Source organism: Mesoplodon mirus (genome assembly GCF_964341445.2).
Source record: "Mesoplodon mirus genome assembly, chromosome: 5".
NCBI lineage: Eukaryota > Metazoa > Chordata > Mammalia > Artiodactyla > Ziphiidae > Mesoplodon > Mesoplodon mirus.
Window position 1 is genome coordinate 89,333,740 of NC_138980.1, and position 12,521 is coordinate 89,346,260.

Here is a 12,521-nt window from a genome sequence, read left to right on the forward strand (position 1 = left end):
CCCCCACAATGTATAAAACTGTATTAAAAATACTTAGCACAAGAAAGCACTCAATAAATGACAGCTATTATTAACACTCTAAAATTAACATCTACCATACTAAACTGTTTCCCACTTTCAGTGGCAAAAACCTTATTATTTAATTTAAATAACAAACAGCTGAGAAGGTGATAGACAGAGTTTGAAATATTTAAAGAGAGAGCCTGAACAGTGGTGGAAGCTGAAAGGTCTGAAAACTCAAAAACAAAGTAAAATTTGGGGAGGAAAGTTGGAGTAAGGTATCTAGACAATTCAGTGGGAAAAGAATAGTCTTTTCCACAAATGGTGCTAGGAAAACTGAATAGCCACATGCATAAAAATAACGTTAATTCCTAGCTCACACCCTGCACAAAACTTACTCAAAAAGGATCACAGACCTAAGGGTAAGAAAACTACAAAACTCTTGGAAGGAATTATAGGTACTAACCTATATGACCTTGGATTCGACAAATCTTTCTTAGATGTGCAAAAAAACACAGGCAAAGGAAAAAATAGATAAATTGGACATCAAAATTAAAAACCTTTACACTGCAAATGATATCAGCAGGAAAGTGAAAATAGCAGAACAGGAAGAAATATTTACAAATCATACATCTGTAAGGTACTTGCATCCAGAGTATATGAAGAACTCTTACAAACTCGGTAACAAAAAGACATATAACCCAACTTAAAAATGAGCCAAGGATTTGAAAAGACTTTTCTCCAAAGATATGTAAACAGCCAATAAGCACATGAAAAGATGCTCACTGTCAGTGTCATTAGGAAAATACAAACCAAAATCACAATGAGATACCATTTGACATTCACCAGGATGGCTAGAATCAAAAAGACATATAATAAAATAACAAGAGTTAATTAGGGACTTCCCTGGTGGTACACTGGTGAAGACTGTGCTCCCAATGCAGGGGGCCTGGGTTCAATCCTTGGTCAGGGAACTAGATCCCACATGCATGCTGCAACTAAGAGTTCACATGCTGCAACTAAGGAGCCCATGAGCTGCAACTAAGGAGCTGGCAAGCCACAACTAAGGAGCCGGTAAACTGCAACTAAGGAGTCCACCTGCTGCAACAAAGACCTGGTACAACCAAATAAATAAACAAATATTTTTTTAAAAAAAGAGTTAATGAGGATATGGAGAAATTAGAAGCTACATACATTGTTGATGGGAATGTAAAATGGAATAGACAATCTGGAGTACAGTCTGGTAGTTCTTTAAACAATTAATAAACAAAGTTACTGTATGACCTAGCAATTCCATTCCTAGATACACACCCAAAAGATGTGAAAATATATGTTCACAGAAAAATTTGTACATGAATGTTCACAGCAGCACTATTCATAGTAGCCAAAAAGTAGAAACAATTCAAACATCCATCAACTGATAAAGGGATAAACAAATGTATATCTATACAATGGAATATTACTTGGCCATAAAGAAGAATGCAGTACTGATATGTGCTGTGACATGAGTGAATCTTGAAAGCATCATGCTAAGTGAAAAGAGGCCAACCACAAAAGACTACATATTTCATGATTTCATTTATATGAAATGTCTAGAATAGGCAAATCTAAAGACACAGAAAATAGATCAGTGGTTGCCAGGGGCTGGGGGGAGTACAGATTGGGGAGTGACTATTAATGGGTATGAGGTTTCATTTGGTTTGATGAAAATGTTCTAAACTTAGATTATGGTGATAGTTGCACAACCATGATTACCAAAAACAAAATCACTGAATTGTACACTTTCAATGGGTGAATTTTATAGTATGTGAATTATAAATTATATCTTAAAGTTTTTTTAATGTTAGGTAATTCTTAAAAAAAAAAAAAGCTGGGCAAGTTTTTTAGCTAACTTTCTCCTTAAAACATCTCTCAATGAAACTCTTCTCTGGAAGAATCTTGTAGGACTTTGTATTTTGTAATAAGAAGGAAGTTCATTCCAAAACAAGGTCTACAATTCATTTTGAGGAAATAGAGTATCTGAGAACAATCTCTGGAATGTTCTACAGTCCCTAAATTATATAATTTTCCAACCAAGGATAGGAATTAGAAAGAAGTAGTAATAATAAAAGTAATAATAATAAAAGTAGTAATAAAAGTTATTATTTATTTAGGTACAGTATTGAGTCTTTATTATGCATCAGGTTTTATAAGTGTTTTCTTATTCAATCTTCATTTAAAAAAACATTTTTCAAAATAGAAGTCCACAGTAGAAGTCTGGTTAAATAAATTATGATACACTAGACAACAAACTATTATGTGGTCATTAAAAAATTATTTTCTGGATATAACACCAAAAGCATAAGAGAAAAAAAAAAAGGTAAGTTGGACCTCACCAAAATTAAAACCTTTTGTGCATCAAAGGACACTATCCTTTGAAAAAGGATACCATTCCTTGGGTGAAAAAGCAAACCACTGACTGGGAGAAAATATTTGCAAATCATATATCTGATAAGGGATTGATATCCAGAATGCATAAAGAACAGCTCAACAACAAAAAATCAAACAGCCAGATTATAAAGTGGGCAAAGTACTTAAACAGACATTTCTCCAAAAAAGCTATACAAATGATCAGTAAACACATGAGAAGATGCTCAACGTTACTAGTCAGTAGAGAAATGTATCCTATGACCCGTGTTCATAGCAGCATTATTCACAATAGCCAGAAAGTGGAAGCAACCCAAGGATCCACTAACAGATAAATGGATAAACAATGTGTGGCACATACATATATGCAATGGAATATTATTCAGCCTTAAAAAGGAATGAAATTTTGACACATTCAACAACATAGTTAAACCTTTGAAGACATCATACTAAGTGAAATAAGCCAGTCATAAAAGGACAAACATTGTATAATTCCTCTTTCATGATATTCCTAGAGTAGTCAAATTCATTGAGACAGAAAGGAGAATGGTGGTTACCAGTGGCTGGGAGAAGGGGAGAATGCGGAGTTAAGTGTTTAACAGTGTACAAAGTTTCAAGTGGAGAAGATGAAAAAGTTCTAAAGATGGAGGGTTAGTGATGGTTACACAACACTGAGAATTTACTTAATGCCACAGAGCTATATACTACCTAAAATGGTAAATTTCAGATTACATATATTTTAGCACCATAAAAAATTATTTTGTAACAATTACACTAAGATATATTGATGACAGGAAATGGAAGAATATATGTGTGGTGGGATACACTAGCAGTCTTCCCCACTTAATTAGACAGCACATAGTAATCAAAACAATTCAGTGGGTCTGACACACAGATAAAGAGCCCTCTCCTTCTGGGTAACAAAGGGAACAATGACTGACAGCTACTCATTCTTGAATGACAAGGCTCGAAGCAAGGCAGGAAAGATGTAGATGCTTCGCACAATATTAGAGGTGGTTTAGTGGCATCACATAAACTTTGCTCTTCTATAATCAAGGCTGTGAGATGTCTGGGAAAAATAAATGCTTTTTTTCTTGAGCTGTATTACTTCACAGGTTACTTAGGAAACAAAACCAGCTTGATCACTGGTCTCATTAGTATAGAGGTTGCACAGAATTGAGCACTCACTTTTACCTTCATTCACTAGGTTAGCTCTCCTACCTCTCCAAACCAGGTAGAGAAGAATATAATTGAGCAGAGTCTCATTATTGAGCAACACTGACTCTCCTGCAGAGGCCAGAGGCATTGTTCAATTGTGCAAAATACAAGTAGGATTCAAGGAGAAATACCACTTCTTGTGGAGAGCATGTTAGGGATGATGTCATCAGACTGAAAGATTTGAAGAGACTGTGTGATTTGGCATATGGGCGTGATCTGTCCCTGTCTTTCTCTCTGACTCATCTCTTACCACTCTTCCCTGTGAGCACTCAACTTGCCTTCTTGCTATTCTTCAACACAAATTTCGGACCCATCTGAGGGATCCTGAACCTCTTTCTGCCTGAAACATTCTTTCCTCAGCTGTTCTCAAACACTCCCTCACCTCATTCAGTTCTCTTCTCAAATGTCAGGTTTTTAAAGAGGCTTTCCTTGATGATTTTATTTAAGATAGCCTCTCCCCCATCATTCTCTAACCCCCTACACTGTTTCGTTTTTTTTCATAGACTAATCACAGTTGTTACATAATTTGCCTATTTCCTATCACTAGAATGTAAACTCATAGGGCAGGAAGGACATCAGTCTTACTCATTACAATATTAGCAGTGCTTAGAACAGGGGCATACAAACAACAAATAGATATCTGTTGAAGGAATATGGGCAGAGGAAGAGAGCATAAAGAGTGAAATGGGCAGGTCAGATAGTATCCAAAAAGGCCACTCCTACTTTCAAAGGACTAAGTCCAGATGTGCCTCCCCTTGGAGACTTAAGAACTTAACACCTGATGGCTAGAATACCAGCCTTTATTCCTCCTACACTGCAGTATTCTTGAGCGTTGCCTGATCCTTCAGTAAATAAAGTAGTTTATCTATATTGCAGTTCAAAGGATTTGGTAAGGGGAAGGCTCATATGGCTGAATGGGCCAGGAAAAAACGTGTAATTTATCCTAATTTGAGAGTTTTACACAACAAGAAACTGGAAGGGGACTGGCTCCTCTAGATGGTCTACAACTCAGAATCACCTTGGCTTAGCAGCAGCTGTGAAGAAATCCATAATCCAAAAAGCACAAAGACAACTCCAAGTGTTAAAGAATGAATTCTTTGACTTTATAACAAAAATTAGCAAATATTGCCCTTTGGGATCAAAAAAGGGAAGGGCCCTGATACACTCAGGTTACTTACAGAAGTTAAACTATGTGGGGAAAAAAAAAAAGATATACACAGAGAAAAAAATACATGCAAATTATTAAAGTGCAATTAACATACACTATTGTATTTAAACATTTAACAATAGAACAGCCAGACATTAACCAGATATTTGGTTATCTTAAAGCCACAAATGTTCCATAAATCCAACAACAGCTTCAATGCATTCTTTGTGTTAGTAATGTCTAAAGGGTATATACTCTTCATCGGAATATTCTGGAAGAAAAAATTTAAGAAAAAATAAACAAGAAATACACTATCAATAGTTATTGATGGGTGGTAAAATCAAGGATGTCCCTAGTGATCTTTTTTTTTTTTGGGCCACGCCATGTGGCATGCGGGATCTTAGTTCTCCAACCAGGGATCGAACCCGTGCCCCCTGCATTGGCAGCGTGGAGTCTTAACCACTGCACTGCCAGAAGTCCCCCAGTGACCTTAAAACTTAAATATTTTCCATGTAATCACAATAAAGAAACTTATTTAAAAATTAAAACAATAAATAATTGAACAATCAGCTTTACCAAAGAAACATAATACAGCCACGTTATACAAGACCTTTCCCAGTCCCGAAAGGCAGAGGAATGAACTATAACACTGTCCTATTTATAACCTTTTCCCCAAAACCAAAAAAATCACTGTAATGGTGAACATTCTATTTCTTCCTTTCAATACAATTTTCAACAGGTTTATTAATCTTAATTTTTTAAAGCAAGTTTTCAAGCATACTACCCACAAAAATTGTGATTATATTAGAATTTGAATCTTTCAATGATCCATTGGTGTAAGGAATACCTTGAACTAAGTAAGATCTTTTGTGGCACATGTTCAGAACCACGTATTATCAAGAACCATTCCTGATAGTAACATCCTCAGAAGCAATCTAAAATTACAGAGGAAAAAACTACCTATTCAAAAGAAATAATGTGAGCTAATGAACAGAGAATAGTGGACACTTCTTTGCCTACCCACATCCACTCTTCTCTTCCACCTTTCCAACAAAACACCAATTTTCTTCATGTTTCCACCCTCCTCAGCTGCAAGGGTGGATCCCCATTCGTATAAGCTGTTACTGGTCTTGGGTAGAACTAATCAGGCTGAAGGGAAACACACAGCCCAGGATTACAGGAACAGATCACTCTCTCCTTGTGCATTTTATTGATTACAACTGATTTCAGGGAGGAAATCAGCCTTTGGACATCGATTTTGTGAAGAGGAGGGCAGAGAAAGAGAAAGAAACTGGGTCTATGATGAAGTCATTGATTTGCTGAATCAAATAATTTTGTAGTTTGTCTACTAGTCTGCACTTACTATTCTGTATCCTAACAAAGTTCTTTTTAAGCAAATTTGAGTCAGGTTACATGAAACCCAACTTACTAGCCAAAAGCATCCTAACACATATGGAAGGAAATCAAACCATTTTGAATTATCTTGTTAACAAAAGTCAAATACTATATGTTAATATGTGTTAATACCTTAATTAATACTTAGAACTGTTGACAACTACGTCTCCATCATAAAAATAAGTTTAAGTATCCCATCTGTCATGTTGTCTTAATAGCTGCCAAAAAAAGACATCAGTAAACACCAATGCATCTTTCTTAAAGATTTTTTTAAAAGAAAAAAAGTTATACATACTTACACTTTATATTTTTTATGTAAATACATTCAAAAAAAAAAAGGAAAGAACAATCTGAGAGTTCCTTCTAGGGCTTGCATTTGGTTGACAAACAATAATCAGACATAGTTTATAAGAATATTGAGACAACTCATGTATGTAAGAGTTTGAAAACTTTCCTGTTTGCACTTTGTGCGCATGCTTATACATACACAATTTTTTATATGTGTAGACACAACTAAGATAATTAATATTAAAAAAAACTTTTATTTTATTACAGATATTCACCACAGGATATGCCATGGTGCACTGATAACATGAGAATCGTAACTCCAGAGATTTTTTTTCTCTTGCTTGGTGGTTATGTAAAAATATATCTGGTGGGGCTTCCCTGGTGGCGCAGTGGTTGAGAGGCCGCCAGCCGATGCAGGGGATGCGGGTTTGTGCCCCGGTCCAGGAGGATCCCACATGCCGCGGAGCGGCTGGGCCTGTGAGCCATGGCCGCTGAGCCTGCACGTCCGGAGCCTGTGCTCCGCAACGGGAGGGGCCGCAGCAATGAGAGGCCCACGTACCGCAAAACAAAACAAAAAAATATATATATATATATCTGGCTTATGAAATATAAATCTCATTAGTCATTTATAGTAATACACAAATATTGCCAAGCAAATATAAAAACACTAAAGTTTACTGTTGCCAAGTTGCTATGGCTAAATATCAATTAAAGAAACAAACCAAGAAAAACATTTGAACTTCTGCAGTCATAGCTCAAGGATACAGAAGGTGAAAACAAAAGTGGATGCATTCTGATGTAAACTGGTACAGCCACTATGGAGAACAGTATGGAGGTTCCTTAAAAAAGTAAAAATAGAACTACTATATGACCCAGCAATCCCACTATTGGGCATATACCCTGAGAAAACCATAATTCAAAAAGAGTCATGTACCACAATGTTCACTGCCGCTCTATTTACAATAGCCAGGACATGGAAGCAACCTAAGTGTCCATCAACAGATGAATGGATAAAGAAGATGTGGCACATATATACAATGGAATATTACTCAGCCATAAAAAGAAATGAAATTGAGTTATTTGTAGTGATGTGGATGGACCTAGAGTCTGTCATAGAGTGAAGTAAGTCAGAAAGAGAAAAACAAATACTGTATGCTAACACATATATATGGAATCTAAGAAAAAAAAAAAAGGTCATGAAGAACCTAGGGGCAAGACGGGAATAAAGACGCAGACCTACTAGAGAATGGACTTGAGGATATGGGGAGGGGGAAGGGTAAGCTGGGACAAAGTGAGAGAGTGGATGGATATATATACACTACCAAACGTAAAATAGATAGCTAGTGGGAAACAGCCACATAGCACAGGGAGATCAGCTTGGTGCTTTGTGACCACCTAGAGGGGTGGGATAGGGAGCGTGGGAGGGAGGGAGATGTAAGAGGGAAGAGATATGGGGATATATGTGTATGTATAACTGATTCACTTTGTTGTAAAGCAGAAACTAACATATCATTGTAAAGCAATTATACTCCAGTAAAATGTTAAAAAAAAAAAAGTGGATGCATTCTGAGTCCACCCTTGAAATCTTAACGTCTGACTCTAGCAGAATGAATCAAAAATTTCAGTTTAAAAAAACTGGTTTGGGGCCTCCCTGGTGGCGCAGTGGTTGAGAGTCCGCCTGCCGATGCAGGGGATACGGGTTCGTGCCCCGGTCTGGGAGGATCCCATATGCCGCGGAGCGGCTGGGCCCGTGAGCCATGGCCGCTGAGCCTGCGCATCCGGAGCCTGTGCTCCGCAACGGGAGAGGCCACAACAGTGAGAGGCCCGCGTACGAGAAAAAAAAAAAAAAAAAAAAAAAAAAAAAAAAAAAAAAAACTGGTTTGACTTCGTATGTCCCTCACATAACAGCAGGTTGGAGGCACAATCAAACCTAAAAATCTATTACAGCGGGAACTGGAAATCTGTACTGTTAAAGGGTAAAGATGAACATATAAATTGTTGTATCATGAGGGAGGATAAATAAGAAATGGAAATCCAATGCACTAAGGGAAACTGGTTCGCAAATGGTTAAACAGTTTTCAAACTCCTCAGTGTCAAATCATTATTGTTGGACTCAAACCTCAGCATCCTATCAGAGTACAGAACTGGTACCCCAGCCACACACCTAGATATCCCTTAATAAATTAAACTAAAAACTGTCAATATTATTGGATATCTACTTCTTAAAGACTTCTTTCAACTAAAAACAGAAACAGTTGCAGTTACACCTATTTCATCATTACTTCTGTCCTAAAGGCATGGATTCTTAAAACTTCTAGTTAGTAAAGGACTGAATTTTAAGAGTTGGAAGGGGGACTTCCTGGGGGCACAGTTGTTAAGAATCTGCCTGCAAATGCAGGGGACACGGGTTCGAGCCCTGGTCTAGGAAGATCCCACATGCCACGGAGCAACTAAGCGCATGCACCACAACTACCGAGCCTGCGCTCTAGAGCCCGCAAGCCACAACTACTGAGCCCGCACGCTGCAACTACTGAGCCCACACGTTGCAATTACTGAAGCCTGCGCGCCTAGAGCCCACGGTCCTCAACAAGAGAAACCACCGCAATGAGAAGCCCGCACACAGCAATGAAGAGTAGCCCAAGCTCACTGCAACTAGAGAAAACCAGCGTGCAGCAATGAAGACAAACGCAGCCAAAAAAAAAAGAGTTGGAAGGAACCTTAGGAAATCATTTCTAATCCACACTCCATCTCAAGGTAGGAAACTCTGATGAATGCATTTAGCAAAGATGTATGGAGTTCTTTACATTCAAGGCTGAATGTTTATTGCTGGGGGTAACACAAATATATCTAAAACCTGATACCTTCCTTTAAGGAATCTAGAATGCCCCAAGGAATTTTGGGATGTGAAATAGAATATTGTACTATAATAAAGATAAAAATAAAATCCTAAGAGATTTTATTATAAAAAAAATAAAATCCAAGAGAAGTCTTTAAGCAAGATAAAAGGATTCAGTGGATGCTTAAGTGATGTTTGAGTTAAGCCTGGAATCTAGACATTTGGCAGTGGAAGGGAAGGACATTCCAGGCAGTGAGAATAGAATAAACTCTGATGCCCTGTACATGCAGACTTCATTTCCAACTCCTCTTTCCTTACATAGTCTGCTTTTGCCAGGCCAGTCATCTTGGCACCTATTCTTCCAATAAGAGAGGTTCTTCAAACAGGCATTCCCTCCTCAGGGCCTTTGTATCTGCTGCTTCCTCTGCCTGGAAAGAACTTCCCCCAGATACCTGCAAAGCTGGCTTTCTCACCTCCCTCAAGTCTTTGCTCAAATATTACCTTCTCAGTGAAAACTTACCTGACTATCCTATTTTAAAGTGTCATCCTTGCATTCCCTATCACCCTTCCCTGCTCTATTTTTCCCACAGCACTTATTATTATCCGGCATGGTATATATTCTACTTATTAGCTTTGTCTATGCCCCTGTTGAAAGAGCAGAAGTTATCTGTTTGTTCACCTCCAAATTTTAAAACACTGCCTGCACATGGTAGGCAAGACATCAACATTTGCTGACAAACAAATGGAATAAAGAGTGAATAAATGAACTGACTGAATGAAAAAGATTTCTGCCCTCAAACGGGTTATGATCTATCAGAGAAAGCAAATAGATAAATAAATAAATAATCTTAAATTATTCCTGAATGACAAAAATAAATACCCAGTTGGCAAAACTCAATTTATAAAAGACCAATAACAGTTCCTAGCATCCCCATTTCCACACGTCCAGCAACCACTAGATTCTTCTTTTTTACATCTCTTAGCTCCCTGCCCCCCCCCCATAACACTGTCATGGAGCAATGACCAAAAATGACACCAGAAGCTGCCACTGCTGCAACAACTGTCTCTTCCCACATTAACCTTCACTGCTACCTACTGAGTAAAGGTAAAAGATATTTCTGTGGCCATCATTGGACAAGAGAAAGATGTATTCCTGGATTTCCAAATTCAATACATTTTTCTGTATGTGGTTAAATTTTACGCTACAGAAGTGGTTACACTGATATTACAGATTAGCCACGAAATCTTCTACTTTGAATAGTGCTTAGTTATTAAGTGGAGATATGGAAAAACACATTTTAAAATTGTTTCACTATTGGAACACACTGTTTCTACACTGCAAATGGATGGCACAGGCAAAATGGCTAAAGGAAAGATTCCTTCAGTAAAGGCTAGTACAGTACTATATTTTAGGCAAATGGGTAACAATGTAAAGTCAAGGGGATTTTTTCCACTCAGAAGAATCAACTAGAATTTTATCCTGGATTAAAGAATGATGTAGAATTCTTAGAGCATTAGTATTTAAATTATGCTACACTAAAACCAAACAGGAGTAGTAGAAAATATTCTTTATCGCCAGCAAAAGCAAAACTACTTAAGGAAATGAGGAATGAGCTCAAGATTTCTCACTTCAGCTAACACCTCCACAGACTGCATTATCATTTTAGGCAAAGTGACATTTCATATTTAATTTTTAACGGCAGGAATGATTTCCATCTGGGATTTATCTGCATAAAAGTGTTAGCCTTGGCACACTTTCAGTATTTAGCTGAAAGCTCATTTTTTGGCTCTAAGCAAAATGCCCAATACTACGCAATAGGTATTATCTCTACATTAATCCCACCACTGAGAGCCTAATATTGTGTTCTACATAGTGGTGAATTTTGTCCTCAGATAAGCACATCTGTCTGTAACCCTCCCTCAAACACTGATAAATTACTTATCTTCACTACCTTAAAATCTTCTGCATTTTTCAACAATATTTACACTTCTAAAAGAGTTTAACAGATATTACTATTCTTCGTAAGGAGAAAGGAAAACTATAAATTAGGGCAAACTCCCTTACGTAGAAAAATGCCAAACCAGCCGCTGAAATGGTAACTTTCAGGTATAGCATCACAGTTCTAACTGGTCAAACTACAATCCTCGCCAGTTATTGCAGGAGTAGATAAATTGCAGCCACTGGGGGTAAAGCCACAAAACGTTAGGTCCTCACTTATCTTTTTCGTTAAAAAGGAGACACCTGAAAGTCACAGGGGCAGTAGATCCCGTAAGGCAACCTACTGGACAGACTGTACTGAGCGACAGGATGGCAGCGAAAACCAGTAGCCCATCCGTCCACAGGAGAAGAGAAAGAAGTCCACCAGGAAAGGCTGGGAGTCACGGAGGTGGGGCTGCGAGACCTACCGGCTCCGCGCCGTCTCCCTCGGCTGCTAACAGAAGCCGCGGGCTGCAGAACGGCGAGAGCGCCGGGTGGGCTCGCGGGCGCAGGGGGGCTGCGGCTGACTGACTGGCTTCGGCCCCGCACCGGGAAGTCTCCAGGGCCTGGCCCGCGCAGCCGGGAAGCCACCCAGCCCACAGACAGGCGGAGGAGCCACCTGGGCAGAGCCACGTCGGAGGAAGGGAGCGCGGCGGGAGGTGGGCACCCGGCACACCCACGGGGAGGCTGACAGCCCGGAGCGCGAGACGGCCGGGCGCGATAAGGGCCGCGGCGCGCTTGAGGGGGTCGCCCTGAGGGCGCCGCCGGCCGCCAACGACTCCCCCTAGCCCGAATCGGCGGCAGCGGGGTACTCACGTAGGGCTGGTAGAACTTGGAGAGCCGCGGCTTCCCGTGGTTGTTAAAGATGAGGATCGCCTTGATCATGGCTGAGCCGCGCCGACCGGGTGAGAGCTGGGGGCCAGGGCGGGGGCGGGCGCGCGAGCCTCGCCTCGGGATCTCGCTGGCGATCCTTCCCCACCCGCCCCCTCCCGCACACGCGCGCGCGCGCGCGCGCGCCCCGGAGCTGCGGGGCAGGACTTGGATAGGGCGGGGCCTGGGCGCGGTCGGCGCGGAGGGAAGCGGAAACAGCTCCAGGCCGGAGCTCGAAGCATAGGGGCGCTTGCGCTCCCGGCGGCTCACGGGGACGTTGCCTACCGACCTTTTCCGGAAACTTGCTGTTGAGGGGGGCGGAGAAACCGTAGTTGGTCTATCAGCGGTCAGGGGACTGCAACAGGTTCGACGCATAGGACCAA

At 40.0% G+C, this 12,521-nt stretch overlaps 1 protein-coding gene across 1 annotated transcript in view; it reads right to left on the reverse strand.

Moving 5' to 3' along the window:
* Window positions 1-12,436, reverse strand: part of AP3S1 (adaptor related protein complex 3 subunit sigma 1) — a 68,571-nt gene extending 56,135 nt beyond the window's left edge. The window contains 1 exon segment of the mRNA XM_082621885.1: window positions 12,085-12,436. Within this exon segment, the coding sequence (XP_082478011.1) occupies window positions 12,085-12,153 (69 nt within the window). The 5' untranslated portion in view covers window positions 12,154-12,436.
* Between the last annotated feature and the right edge of the window lie 85 nt (window positions 12,437-12,521).